We start from the raw sequence: 15,863 nt of genomic DNA on the forward strand, positions 1-15,863 counted from the left end.
GTCGCTATTCTCGATCTTCACCTCTCCACTATATCTGTACCCAAATGGTACAAAAATTGGCTTTCATTCTCAAAAATGAAAGAATCGAGTAGCTGCAGTTTGAAACAGCGGAATGATTAAAAGGATTACAAGAGAAACTGATTTAACGAGTTTCGCGGTGCAGAGTTGAAATGTACCCTATCGAATCCTCCTTAAATCCTCATAGATGTATTTACTAGTAATTCAAATAAAATGTAACCATTACTGTAAAAATAATTGTTTCGTCGCAGTGTTAATATGCTATTCATGCGAAAGTGCCAGATGTCGTATGAACGATGATAAAACGGAACGAGACCCCAACCGGTGCAGTAGATGTGCGGCTCGCAGGTGTCCGGAACGGTTCGGAGACGTATCTGCGGATGTCGCGTGTGCTAAAAGTTGCAGGACTTTCATTCGGGAACTGGCAGCGAACCCGATCGGTTCGATCGCCACGGTATAGAAACTTCGGAATCGAGTTTCGGAGGCGTTTCGCCACTAATTTTGTCGCGTCTAATCTGGGTTTACGATGCGATACGGGCGCGCACGCGTGTGTAAAGCGAGTGAGAGAGTATAATCGGAAGATCTTGAACGGCTTGGCAACGAGCAGCACGTCCCAGCCATTAGGCCCCGAGATCGAGAAACACGGTGAACATTCGATGACCGAGCCTTGCAAACGTTTGCCGAAACGGTCGGACGGTTAGTATTATCACGAGTCATCGCTAACGACTCCGATAATCGAGGATCGAATTCGGTGGACATTGATCGTATCGAGCTCGTAGATCGCGTTCAATCGGTTAGGCTTCGACTAGTTACGTTATGACAACGACGAAATTGAGCGAGAACAAATCTTAGCCTCCGTGCAACGCGTATACGCAAAGATGGAGGATGAGAAGGGGTTGTGGGAGTGCTAACAACGAGATCTCAGTTCAAGCACTCCCACAGGATCACCGTGTCGGCTAGCATACTCTCCTACGGAGGCAGGATGTACGCTGTTCTCGAATTTGTCCGTGTATACTCTCCCGTTTTCGGGTTTACAAATATTGTTGGAGCTACTGTAGAATTGGTGATTGTTCTGCGAGCGAAAATAACGCACGGAATTCGTGTAATTAATCAGGTGGAAATTAGAAGATTAGAATCGCAGTGATTGTGCGGTCTTAATCCCTTGCCGTATTTTAACGAGTCTGGTAATAATAAATGGAAAAACGAAGTTACTTTCCGAATGACCTAACACATAAAATCAGTATTCTATTGTTTAGCTCGGAACACCGAAAATGTCTAGCTTATTTAGTCGGTGCGCATTTTTCGTCGCGTTTCGTGGAAACGGTCGTCCGTTTGGGCCAATTCGGTAGAGGGGCGGTCCGTGGCGATGCTTTCGACGTTTCTCCTCCATTTCTTTCTGTTTGGCCGTTTCCCCGACTTGCCGGGATCCCCATATTAAGCCGAGGAATTAAATTACTGGAATTACACCCTAGGGCTGCGAACGCCGGATGGGAAATCTGCGAGTCGAACGCCGAGCTCAGTCGCTAGCACTGGTTCTTTCTTCCTTTGGCGTTTCGTTGCGTTGCATTGGTTGATACGCTGCTCTGGCTACACGCGCCCCCGCGGAATCGCTTCAACGTGGCTGCTGCTCCCTATCTATTCCGCTTCTGCTCCAACGAGATTAAGATTCCCTTGCCTTACATTAGCCGGGTGCAAGCTTCTTCTTTCCGACTACGACTGCCGACTCCGTCTGCCTGCGTTATTAGCCCGGCGATATTCTTACTTCGGGATTATGATGAAATTGTCGAGCAAGTCGACCTTCCTCGACTTGACGCCTCTACCTTGAACCTCCCGGTTCGAGCAGGTCGACATTCTTTTTGTGAAATCGAGAAAATTTGTCTTATTCTGCTTTCTAATGCTTCGCACATGCCTGAACGACGAACCGAACGGAGGACCGACATTAATATCGGCGAACAGAACGGAGAATCGACCCAGATAGAACAAGACGTTCATTTTACATCCATTTTAGGCCTGAACGTCTGAAATAAGACGTCTCAAAGGCATCTGTTTCGAGACTAAATGACTTGAATTCTTGTCCCATCTACTAAATTCCTATCTACAGATAATTATCGTTATAGATATATATTTTTTGTAATAATTTTTTACTTAATGCTTTAAATTTTATTGCCTTAAAATAATATTTAAAATGATTTATTTGTGTTACTTATTTAGTACTTTTTCTGGATAATTTAAATCACCGATTTCTTTGTCTAGAAATTTCTTTGTATTTCTTGACATTTCTTCTTCCTCCAACTAATTGCAATTTTTGAAAACAAACTGCAGTCATCGTTCGAAAGTGTGAAATATCGTGGAAAAGCTGCAATTTTCGCGATCTTTAATTGTTTGTAACTCGTAGCAAAGACAATTCAGATTTCAGACCTCCAAAAGACGTCCAGTTAGGGACGTCTTATGTCAGGACGTTCAACCGACGTCCAGTCTTAAAGACGTAAAGTTTAGGTCGTAAGATGTTCAGATATAAAATGGACGTAAAATGAACGTCTTTAAAACGTCGTGTGCTATCTGCATCGTTCGGCGCAATATTCGACAAAATATTTAGGTCTGTACGAAAAGCTCCAAGAAAATACGACGTGCATTTTGATGAAAAAAATTGCTGAAACTGACCAACGTGTTTCCTCGCACCTGTGGCCGCAAAGGATCGCCGATTTCGAAAAGCCGTCGGCCTCGATTTGACACTGGATCTCGGGAAAACCTGCGGTTTCGTAGAATGCACCACCGTGCCGGTCAGAGGCATAATCCCGGTGCGGCGGATGGGGTCGCATGAATTTTTCATGCGGCCCGTTAAGCGTTCATCCGGGTGGACCCGCTCGGTTCGCGAAAATTTCACCCGCGAACGACTTACCGGTGGGATGTTCTCCTCTGTTTCCGCGTGATTCGCTGGTGCCGCCGCCACCGCAACGGGAATCCCAATGTTCCTGCATTTGCATTAAAATGCCCCTAACCGGAGAACCAGAGGATGTACCTTCTTTTCAATGGCCTCCTGCGAATCTGGTTCGGTGTACCTGCCCGACCAGATCCAGAAACGCGAAAGGATTTCAAGGCGGCCTCTCCTGGCCACAGGATCGACCTCTCACGGACACAAAGGACACTCGTATTTAACCCTGCCGTGTTCCTACAATGTCCTTTTCTCATCCTTTCGTATTCTGATCCCTTTTACCACGCTCTGATCGTATACTTGTTCCTCTGATCCTCTTGTAGAACATAAAAGAAAAGTGTAAGACAATTCTGTGGTTGTGAGGACAAACGCCGCGTGTTACAATTTCGAAAAATTTGAGTTTATGCATTCATTGATCTGGAGAGTACAGGATTTACGTATTTACGTGAAAGTACAGTGAGTGTACAAAGTATTCGTACATCTTTTAAATATGAATAACTTTTTCAAAAATGGACCCAACAGATTGAGTACTTTCTGAGACTTTAGAAGGATTAATTTACTAGCTAATCTATAAATAATTGTTTTTTTAATGTTAGTGGTCGGAATTACGAAGGAAAATGTAAAGGTCAAGGTTTTTAAATTTTTTATCTTTACCTTTACAACCACAGAATTGTCGCAAAAGGAGATGGAAATGCGTACTTTGATTTTGCATATTTGATGCGATGGCAAAAGAATTATTATTGAATAGTTAGAAAGCACTACGAAGCAGGAAATGACCGTTCGAGATGTCAGCTGTCATGATGTACCACGATTTTGCAATTTGAAGAAACGTAATTAATTTCCGAACCAACAAATAGTTTTGTTATTTCCAATTTAGTAGTTGAATAGATGGCAGGATGCACAAGACATTTGATTGCACCCGAAAAATATTCAAGAGATACGCCGCCAGGTTGTTATCGACTTCCGGCCCAGTATTCCGCAGTGTTTTTTATTTTTTCGATTTCCGTGTACACTCGGAATACAGCTATTTCAATGTTTCCCATCGCCTCCGGACCAGTCGCGTGTGGAATTTTCATCGCGCTGCCGCGAGAAGAGGGAGCCGAAGAGAGAGAGAGAAGGAGGAAGAGAACGTTGTGACATGTACGCGTTTTATTAGTCTCGCGACATACCTGGTCACCGTCAACCATTCATTGCACCGTATTGATAACGTTTTTTCATCAGCGATGTATTCATGTCTGGATTATTCCACGCTATTTCGTCAACAGTGGGTCAAATTGACTTTCCAACGCGGGAAAAGGGACGGGGAACAAGGAACCGATCGTTCGATCGGATCGAGATCGACTCCCGAAACGAATTAGCTGGTTCTGAAATTGATTGGACGGCTCTGGACATCGTGATTCCTCTGACAGTAATATCATTCAACTATACATATAATATATTACTATCTGCTATTTTATCTTTTACTCTGATCGATTTTATTTTCAACCATCCAGTTAGATTAATACATCGCGAGTATTTATTCATCCTAAATATACTGTGGGCGATCAATATGTCAGAGCCGTTTGCATAACTTGACGATTTTATATCGAATCGTCATCCCTGCCACGGTGATATTAATTAACTATTACGATCGATTTTCTTTTAACCGAAAACAGACGTTTCATGCGTCTTTTAATGAAACTGGATTACTTTGACGAAACTCTCTTTGTATTGAAAAAATATGAATGTACAGTCTGCTCTTTCCGTTGGCTAGTGAAACCGGAAATGAAAAGTTGGGGAATGGGAAGTTTTCAAAGATTTTCTATTAAAATTTTTCAGTGTTGTACACTTACCTTTTAAAAATCAATAAAATTTCAGAAATACTTATGCGAACAGAATTTTTCTTTCATTTTGCTCGAAAAATGTATGGGGTCCAATTACATATTTTATGTATAATGCGAGATATTTTATTTCGTTCTGGTCAGAAGGAATCTTCCTTTTGGTTTCCGTAAAATAATGTGTAAAAATGGGAATTTGCAAGAAGGTCCGCAATCTAATTATGACATAATCGTCGGAAGATAAAGATTAGCTGATTAACGGATAGTACCGGATGATCGTTGCAAACAAGATGGAGGCAGAGGCGGGTGACTAGTCGAGGGAAGAGTATCTCCTTGATTTTCTGGAGGGAAAGTCGTTGACGGGGTGGCTGCAATTTACTTTTTCTCCGGAGGGCGTCAACTCGGGCATCACGATTTTAATCTTCTCGCGGCTTTTTCTCCATCGCGAATGCCATCGTCATCGCCATCGCCATCTGCATCGATCTCGTGCTCCCGCGTATTTACAGTTTGCACAAGGCTGTTTCGCAACCGTCCGTCTCTCTTATTCCGTATCGGAATCCATTAGACTAATGAAACGCCCGTGCACGCGGCCACGTCGAGTTTACAGTTGCCGAGCTGGCGAGAAGACTGTTCTTTTCCTCGATTCGAATCTCGACGCGTAAAGGATCGCAATTTCGCGATAAACGATAAACTACCGGCGTGAAAGCCTCGCCTCTACACGGACTCAGGCTCAAACATCTCTGCGTGCTGAAAGCCGCTTGTTCCACAGAAGGAAACAACGCCATCACAGCTCTTTACTGACTGCCATTCTCTCAAACCTGCTCGCACACTGTTTTAAGAGGCGGCTGCTAGTTGGCAGGAACTGTGGTTTTATCCTTCTTCCCGAGGCGAAATTGAATTGACCGAAAACGACGACGACGACCCGTTTCAACGAGTGGACAGCGTCAACCACTCCGAATCAATTTTATCGATACAAGAATGCGAGATTTTCGGTCCAAGAATTATTATACGTATTTCCTGTTGGGAGGAGCTTGTGCATATCTATTTGCTCGAGGTTTTAATTAGCTCCCTCCACCTTTAATTTGTACACGCAGGGTGTCACACATAACACTTCTCACGATTTTTCAAGTACTTGCGATAACCTGACAAAAAATATTTTAAACAAAAGTTGATCAGTTTTTGATTGGCTATACATTGTAATAAAAAAAAGTTCGAAATTTTTTTCTTTTTTAGTATTGGCCTTGCACCTTCATTTTTTAAAATGGCACTTAGTATTTTTGACTTAACAGTATTATAGCCCGTATCAAGACGAATTCAACGACCTGGTATACCATGGCCTTCGGATGACCTGGAAGTATAATACCATTTAAAAGATGCAACACTAAAAAAGAAAATTTTCAAACTTTTTTTATTGCAATGTATAGCCAATCGAGAAAACTGATCGACGTTTGTTTAAAATATTTTTTTGTCAGATTATCGCAAGCACTTAATTGAAAAATCGTGAAAAGTGTTACGTGGCACACCCTGTTTATCATATATTATATGTTATTTGTGGTTATAATTAGACAGCGGATCTTTATCCATTTATAACAAAAATGAATAGCTGTAATATTTCAAATGGTGTAAACATTGGATGAATTTAAAAATACTGTTGCGTTACTTTGAACCTATTAATGAGGTTGCAGTAATAAAATAAAAAATTCAGGTAGAAAGTTATAATAGTCTAGTTGTAATAAATTGTCATACGTGTTCCCGAAAAAATTTACTATAATTATTACACGGCGGATCTTTATGCAAAATAAAAATGTTCTATCTGCATTGTAACAGAGTGGAGCGAATTAGAAATTTATTTTCTTTTAAAATATGTTGAATAAGTTGAAAACAATATAACAGTGTTTTTAAAATCGTCTAATGTTATTACTATTTTAATGTACACCTACTCATTTTTGCCATAAATGCATAAAATTCGCTGTCTAATCATTATATTCCGCATAATTTTTATTTTATTTGATGTTTTAATCCCCGAAGAAATTCCGCGGCTGCGACATCCGGTGCCGCGGGCGGGTTTAGCTTGACTTTAGGCGTACAGCCTATTAATAATAATCAGCCACAGGATACAACGGTAAGCCAACACTGCATCCAACGACTACGAAGCCTCGCGTTTAGATTACACAAGGTAATGCCGAATTTGCTCTACCCAATAACCTGTCTCGAGTGTTGTTGGGGATCACGAATATTGAATAGTCTTGCGCAGGGCGAAGAAACGACGGATCATAGTTTCATTATATATGTAATTCACTTTAAAATGTAAAACAATAATGGTTAAAATATTAGGTCATCCCATAAGCTCGTGCCGATTTTTGTGTATACATTTCGCGCGTCGATTTATAAACACTTTACGCCGATGAGGGACCAATGCACTTACGTGCAACTGTTCGGGAACAGTCTATAGAAGGTTTTCGTGGGTATAAGATCGTGAAATAGTGAACACAGTGATCCCCAGCAGTGAAAAATCATGAGCGAAATGCGTATCCATTTTCGACATCTCATGTCATATGAATTTCGGAAAGGAAGTTCAGTAACAATCGCCACGAACAACATATGTGCTGTTTACGGAGAAAGAACGCTTTCATCTCATACAATTAGGAAGTAGCTTCAACGTTTTAAAAGTGAGACTTTTTGTTTAGAAGACGAGGAACGTTCCGGGCGTCCTTCGAAGATAAAATTCGAGACCTCGTACAGAAATCACGAAGTTTATCAGTTGAGAAGATGTCAGATTTTCTGAAAATACCTAAAACAAACTTAAAGATATGTTTACAAAATTAACATATTCAACCGCTCGAAAAACGGCTTACTTATGGGATAACGTAATAATATCCGGAGAGTATTATAAAGGGGCCCTTAGACCAGAGTAGGGCAATAATCAACTAATATTTAAAAATGACTAATAGTTTTTTTGAATGTTAGTCATAGCAAAATAGTCATTAGTCAAAACTTTTCGATTAGTTAGTGATAACTAAATAATAATATTAATGTATGTTAACGCACAATAGTGACTGATGACTAATCATGATCATCAACTACTAATTCACTAATAAGCAATAGCTAACGATTACTTAGAGCTGTGACTAATTATTTTCCATTTAGTCATCACTAACTAATCAAAAAGTTTTGACTAATGACTATTTTGCTATGACTAACATTCAAAAAGACTATTAGTCATTTTGAAATATTAGTTGATTATTGCCCTACTCTGCCCTAGACGATCAATAATGTTGTCAATGTAGGTTGACAATAATATTGAAGCTCCCGTCAATACTCTTCAATAATCTCATCAATCTAGAATCCAAAGTGTTGTTTTGAGAAACAGTTGTGTACTGTATTTTGTGACGAGGTGTTACCTCTGAACTTTCAGTTTCTGCTATTTCTAGTTGGTCCTTTATAAACAGCATAACGTCGAAATACCAGGTCTTCGGTTTTGGGATCTCTCGTCGGTTGATGCACCTGACCGCTTCGCGTTTTCAATTGCCTTGAAATCTGTTGAAATTGGTGCGTAAAGTGTTTATTTTCTTCTTGAATTTTTCAACGACGAAATCCGGTTTGAACCGAATCAACGCGTCAACTACTTCTTCCTGAGAAATGTGTTTCTTGTTTTGGTTGAAGTAATCTTTCGATTTCACTTTCCACAGTTCTGGGCAATCACGGTATAACGTAATAAGCAACATAGTAAACTTTCGTTGCGCGTCAGAATCGTTTTTGATCGGCGCGCCAGCCATTTTGCGTGTACGACGTCCGAGTCGAGACTGACGAAATATTGACAACTAAACCTTCTAAACGTAAATGCGCGCATCAATACGGCTCCAGTCAATGAGCTGCAATCAAAGTTTCTATCAATATGCTTCAATAAATTGACAATGTGTTTGAACCCCTTCTAAACGGTCAATATGCCCATCCAATGTGCCTCGTTAATATTATTGATAGGCGTATTGACAATATTATTGATCGTCTAGGAGCCCCTTAAGGGTTAAGAGTCGTAGATAATATTTCTCAAGGACTTCGTTCAAAATTCGCCGAAGACTCACTTGGACCATACATCGAGGCAGATCAACGGAGAGGAGGAGCAACTACGATAAGATCCAGACGTCGCGCGAGTTTACGCAGTTATGCGAGTACATAAACAGCAGGCGGGCTTGTGCCGCGCGGCCAGGATGATTAGTTTGCCATAGGTTCGCTGCGGACCAGATCCGATCCATTCCCCGGGCTGAGATCCAGCGTTTCGCACCGGATGCGTCTCTCAGCCCCCGGTGTTCCTCAGTTTCCCGGTTAGCCTAGCGATCATCTCCTCGTCCGTCCGCGGATCCTCCTGTGCTCGCTATTTCGGTAGTCGGTAATCGAATCGTCTCTGTTCCGCCTTCTCGAAAGACTGTTCCGTCTTCGGGACCTCCCTCGCAACTGTTCTTGCGATTAGTATGCGATCCGCGTTCGCCGAAGCCGGATTCACCGATCCGTAGATCGCTGCCGCTAAACTCCTGCCTCGGAATCAACGCTTTGCCAAAAGTCGAACGAAGCCCGGAGAGGGAGAGAACTTGAAGAGTTTTCTTCAAGGACGCCGGGGAAAGTTGCTCCTCTTGAGCGACCCATGGTGCACTTCGGTTGCACGAAAACCGACAGTGGAGGAGTCGAGTGCTTCGTAGAGTTCAGTGAGAATTGTTGAATATTGTTGCAAAATTTGCCAATTTATGCAGAAAGCCTTCTACGCCTTCGGGATCGTTGTGTTAGTGATCGAGTACCTTTTTGTTAGAATTATGTTAGAATTAGGTTAGAGTGGGTGAAGGAGCAGGTGCAATTTCAAACCGTAGAGCAATTAGTATAATTGTGAAATTGTGCGATGTTTTTCGATGCTGTAGGGACCAGACATTTTTTGAACCGTCCATTTGAAATCGTAGATCTCCGAGCGTCTTTGAAAATCATCCTCACAAAGTCTCAATGCTTAAGCTTCTCTGGTTATTAACACAATGGTTAGAAGACCTGCCGAGCCACCACTGGAGATACGAAGAAGGGTGGGAAAACGTCGGAGACTTTTGTTTTCGAGGACAATCGCTTCCCGTTTGATCGCAGACCCGTGAAACGTCTCCCGTCGACATTAGCTATGAGTAGGTTCGCCTTTTAGTGAACCGTGAACGCTCTGCCGTGAACTTGCACGCGTGAACGCGTCTCCGTCGATTGTCCCAGCATTCTTCGTCCCAACAATGACTTTGTCTTCTTCTTTCCGAACGTGGAGAATCGTCGATGACTGCCGGATGGATTGTTTTTCTTTCTCTCTCTCTCTTCTCGAGAAAGACAGTAGAGAAGCTTCGAAGAAAGTCGAAAAACAACCTGTTCTGTTCGATGAAATTTTTCCTTGATCCTTTCCTTTCTGATCGGTTGTAGAAGAGTCTGCTAAGATCATTGGATCTCAGATGACGGAACGAAGCAGCGTGGATCGTGCTACGAGGTTCATTGAAATCCTCGCGACCATAGGATCGTTCCTTTTGGTTCTGGTTACGTTGCCGTTCTCTCTGTGCTTCACCTTCAAGGTTGTACAGGAGTATGAGAGAGCTGTCGTCTTCAGGATGGGTCGGTTGAAGGGCGACGCGAGTGGTCCAGGTGATTATGATCGCAATTGACGGTTTTGGGTCATTCCATGCGAAATCGATCACTTTTTGACGTCACCCTCGTGACACGCCAACGACACCGTGACCAAGAGTGGTTACTAATATTGTTCTCGAGGTATAAATAAGGTTATTTAGTCGTGTACGGTCTGCTGGTATTGTTTTGAGACCAGCGGTCAACAACTGATCATTAAACTGCGGATTTTATGCATTTATAAGAAAAATTAGTAGGTGTAATCTGAAACAGCAAAATCATTAGACGAATTTAATGCTAGTGTTACATTATTTTCAATCTATTAAACATTTTAAGAAAGAAATTACATTTCTATTTCAGCCCAACTCGTTGCTACTCGGGTAGAAAGTTTTTATTTTGCATAAAGATCCGCAATCTACTGATCATAATAGCGGTGCGCTCGACTCGCCTCTGGCCTCTCATCGAGAAAAAACGTGAAAGAAGAATTTGTTTACATTTCTCGACATCCTAAAGTTAATCATCGAGGTTGAAAAAATGATTTTACAATAGCCCAATCCTTTCAGAATAAAACAAAAAAAAAATGTAGCTCAATCGGACAAACAGTTCCCGAGATAAAAATCCGTAAAGGCCCGTTTTCTCCAAGATGAGCAAAAATTGCAAACGAAGGTCTGTCATTTCTAAAAAAATTCAAGCCGGCAAAATAATGACTTAAACCGCCCCTAATTATCGCATGGACGACAACATATTTCATTTAGAACGAAATCGACGAGGGTGACGTCAAAAACTGATCGGTTTGGCATAGAATGACTCTTTTGCGAATGATACAAACGCGTTTAAAGCTGTAGCTGTAATCAGGAACGTTCTTCGTGATGCCATGCGTGGACACTTGCGTTCGCGTGGATCTAAGGACAGTGTCCTTCGACGTTCCTCCTCAGGAAGTCCTCACCAAGGACTCTGTCACAGTGACCGTCGACGCGGTCGTCTATTATCGCATCAAGGAACCGTTGAACGCTGTCGTCAAAATCGCCAATTACAGGTAATTAACTTTTTGTACGAAAATCAGTCTGTGAGCAAACGACAGCACGAAATTGTGTCCGCGAGCGGTTTGAAAACGAAAAAGCTCTGGGACTCGAAGCAGCCGCTCTCGATTCGGAAATTATAGAGTTGGGAACCAACGAGTTAATTAACGCGGACACGATTCCCTGAAATTTTAATTAACATCTCCGTGGGGACGGACACGGTCTTGCTCCGTCTCGAGAGCGAATGCGACGATGGAGGAGAAAAATGCGGAGGACGGCTCGTCGAGGGGTTACGAGAGCGTGACCAAATTACTTGAATAATTTGTGACGGTGCGGCGCGCGACGCGGCGGTACCAGCGACTCGATTATTTCGCGTGCAAGTTGTGCGTCCATGTTTCTTCAGGCTCGTGGACGTGGTCGCGCACCTCTGCTTGATGGTTCAGAAAGAAATTCGTCCTAACCAATCCGTTCCAGACAGCTACAATCAGAACAATGTTCTATCCTCGAGTGGTTCCTGAAAATTCAATCAAATCAGCCAAATGTAAAATATGTACTGTTTTATTAATCTTCGATCGTCAAATGGCCCTCAAAAATTGAGTTAAGAACTTTAATAGATCAATTGATGTATGTAAAAATAACTATTTTGCTCTGAAGAAATTTGTACAATTCAATGAGAATGTATTCTCGTTGGCGAGACAAGCAAAATTGTCAATCATTCTCATATTTTTATAATTTCAGGATTTGAAAAGACATTCTTTATAAAAGGTAGAAATAAGACCATTTTTCTTCTGTGTCGATCACCATTCATTCTCGCGTCATATTATTTGATCTTTTAACTAATTTTATACTGGAATGACGACATTCAAGACGAGGAATTCCATTTATGAATTAACCCTTCGCAGTCGCAGCTATTTTAACTCGAAAATGAAACATTTCTGCCCACCTAGAATAACTCCCTCGTGTATGATTTTCTTCATTGTGTAGATATGAAAAATTGATATAATACCTCATACAATACTTAAATTGTGTAGTAATTGATTAGATACGAACATATTTAAAAATGTAAACGAGAGCAAAGCAGCTTAAAATGTTTGAATCCTTCTTTGCTAGTCTTTGAATAAGTAGATTATTTTATCAGGATGATCGAAAGGATTTATTTGAATGGTTAAAAGCGTAACGTTTGGCTCCATTGAGTTTAATGTGAATCGAAATCAATTTTCCCGGACTCCGCCGGAAGCATACAAGATCATCGGTTTATTTTCCAGTCATTCGACCCGATTGTTGGCTGCCAGCACGCTGAGAACGGTCCTCGGTACTCGAAATTTGGCGGAGATCCTGTCCGAACGCGAGAACATCTCTCACACCATGCAGATCTCTTTGGACGAAGCTACGGATCCATGGGGTGTCAAGGTCGAACGTGTCGAAATGTGAGTTCCAGCATAGAACATGTAGACATCCGAGTTTCTACTCGACGATTGCAATAGACGAGAATATTCCACGCCCTCCAGAAGAACTTGAAGCTCGATCAAGCACGGGGAATCCTGCACACATAATATGCTTCGGAACTATCGTTATCGAGCTTGATGTTGCGAGAATTTCGTAAACTCCTGCTGGCAGATTGCCGACGACTTTCTCGATATGCGAGCATCGTATCGGAAAACGAGACCAACGTTATAGATTGAAGATCATCGGGTCGGCAGATCCGTTTATGCTACCATAGAGAGATTTAAACGTCGTCTCTCTCTATAATCCTCCGTTTGTAGAAATTCGACTTTAAGCATTTTTCCTGCTGCAACTGTTCGAGCTGGAGGAACGATTTTTACACAGAAAAATTCTGCAATCTCTCGCAGATAGATAGTTTTTTCATCACATTTCACTGATCAGACCTTTTCTTTTACAGTTCGTGAAGTTCTAGAAATTGTTGTAAAGTGCCCAAATATGGTATAGTCGCCTATTATGACACTACCTTATATCTTGTAAAGGAGAAGTCGCACTCTAGTTAGAAAATCCTTAAACAATAGTTTACCATGTTTACTCAAGTGTGCAGTGCAATCGCACCATTCTATAGATTTTTGTGGTTAGATTTTCCTATATAGTACCTTTTTCGAGGAAGGTAAGTGATTTTGAAATGTTTAAACATGTCTGTAGTTTCAGTTTATTTATATTAATGTTTGTCAACTGATTGGTTTGGGCTGAAATTCATTTTCTCTTTGTCAGTAGCTAGTATTATCAGACCACGTGGAGTTCCTAATATGGCACTACCAAGGGTTCCCTAATATGGGTATAAATATATATATATTGTATATATATTATATTGACATTCTTGGTGTGGGTACCGAATATGGCACTAGGTGTCATATTAGGGACTCAAGGTGTACCATATTAAAAACCCCTTCCGCTGGAACCTGCAAATGACACACCACAAAAAAAATATTTTTCCCCAGCTGTATTAATTTTTGAACAAACTCGACCCGAGAATCTTATAGGGAGGAAATGCATCTACAACTGGTAATTTTTTGGAAAAAGAGCATGCTAAAATAATTAAGAAATGACATCAACAAACAGTGGTTCATATTTGGGCACTTCACTCTACTTCATTATTCAAGCACACGTTACCATGAAAATCCTACCGAATCCTGCAGATCGATTTCCGACTGACGTGTAAAGTCGGAATTAGGGGCGGAAGGGTGGAAAGACAGCGACAGCAACTGACTCTGTACGAGGGTCCGGGTACCTAAAGTTACTAGCTATACTATGGCATGCTAGCTACCGAAGGGGTACGTGAACGCGCATAAACGCGGACACTCGAGTGCCATCGAGAAAGCCATCGAAGAGCCCTTTGGTCTCGGCTTCGATAGCCAGGCACGCCACCAAAGTCGGAGAAAGAGGTTTCGAGTGCTTTCGAAAAGGGTGGCACGCATAGTATATGAAGGAAGAAAGGGACGTCGATTGTATAGGTATAGGGTGTGAAAAAACGTTGTGTCGTGGCCTTTGAGGCAATTTGACTCCGTCAACTAAGACACGTCCCGAGAAAGCCGTGAAATCGGCCTTCAACAGCTATTATTTCAACTAATGAAACTTAGCGACTGCTTTCGGCAGAATCATTTCTGAAGAAATTCTTACAAGTTTATTTTGGATATAGCACGATCATTGTTCATCATGCACGAAAATTCTTCAGCTTCGAACGACATTGTTGTTGTAGTAATTAGAGCAAGGCTTGTAGTAATTAGGGTACGATTTGATAGACGTTGTTCTAACCAAACCGAATGTTCACGGTTCAGAAAGGACGTTCGACTTCCGGTGCAATTGCAACGAGCCATGGCCACGGAAGCGGAAGCTACGAGGGAGGCTAGAGCAAAAGTGATTGCAGCGGAAGGAGAAATGCTGGCTTCCCGTGCTCTAAAGGAGGCCAGTGATGTCATTTCCACGAGTCCTGCTGCTCTGCAGGTAGGTTCTCTTATTATAGGCAATGAGAAGATTTAAGAAGACCATCATGTATGTCCTAACTTGTATACGTTTATGTGTACAGCTGCGGTATCTGCAGACATTGAACAGTATATCAGCGGAGAAGAATTCGACCATTATCTTCCCGCTGCCAGTCGAATTCCTGACGCCATTTTTCACGAGTGGCGTTCATTCGAAGATCGATCAGAAGACCCTTAAAACATCGTCTGAGGAACGTCCTCCAAACGTAGAAATAAAACGAGCGAATCGATAAACGATCAAAGACAGAGCTGACGTTGCACAATTCCGAATTTTCAACGTTTTCAACGATAGCTGAGAAAAGACCAATCCCCTTTTTCCCTCGGAAAAAGACGATAAGACAATACAACAGAAGTTCCTTAAATTTTCCGAGCATCAACCCTTCGCACTCGGAGCTATTTTTACTAAAAAAAAAACTCATAAATAATAAGAATTTTAGAAATCAGAGGTTACTTTAAGGTGATGCCATTAATATCTCTGAATGCGTTTTAACGTCAACTAGAATATGCCAGGAAAGAAATGTACATTTACAAGGAAAGAAAATATCGATGACCTTGGAAACTCCGGAAAAAATTACCTTTGAACGAAATAAAATTTGCAAAGCATTCACCTTGCGGTACCATTTACATTGCATGATAAGCATCTGTTATGTCATAAAAAATAAAGGAGATATTTAGGTGGCTAAATTTAGGTCTTTAAGTGGACCACCTTGTATGTACATCGCGATCGATAATGAAAGAGAAGCTGACGGGTAAAGGCGCGAGAGTTGCGGCCTGTCCTTTCGCACGTAGATTTCACTATACGGTTGCGTATGAAATTTCCATTTTATAGGGTTTCATAAAGACGGCGTGGCATGGCGTGGCACGTACGTTTCACTTTTCCCGGACTTAAAGTTTCCGTGGGCAGGGCCCAGAGCGTCGGGCCACATTTCCGCCGCACGTTGTAACTTGTAACGCTGGGAACGTGACA

At 41.7% G+C, this 15,863-nt stretch overlaps 1 protein-coding gene across 2 annotated transcripts; it reads left to right on the forward strand.

Moving 5' to 3' along the window:
* The first annotated feature begins 8,991 nt into the window (after positions 1-8,991).
* LOC143209468 (band 7 protein AGAP004871) lies at positions 8,992-15,571 on the forward strand. Of its 2 annotated transcripts, none has more exons than XM_076425125.1 (6): positions 8,992-9,467; positions 10,198-10,413; positions 11,248-11,428; positions 12,677-12,838; positions 14,693-14,858; positions 14,941-15,571. In XM_076425125.1, exons 1-6 carry the CDS (start codon positions 9,407-9,409, stop codon positions 15,127-15,129), a joined length of 975 nt encoding a protein of 324 aa, XP_076281240.1. In that variant the 5' UTR covers positions 8,992-9,406; the 3' UTR covers positions 15,130-15,571. The 2 variants fall into 2 exon arrangements, with proteins under 2 accessions (XP_076281240.1, XP_076281241.1); XM_076425126.1 differs by having other exon boundaries at positions 8,993-9,462.
* The last annotated feature ends 292 nt before the right edge of the window (positions 15,572-15,863 follow it).

This window comes from Lasioglossum baleicum, chromosome 6 (genome assembly GCF_051020765.1).
Source record: "Lasioglossum baleicum chromosome 6, iyLasBale1, whole genome shotgun sequence".
NCBI lineage: Eukaryota > Metazoa > Arthropoda > Insecta > Hymenoptera > Halictidae > Lasioglossum > Lasioglossum baleicum.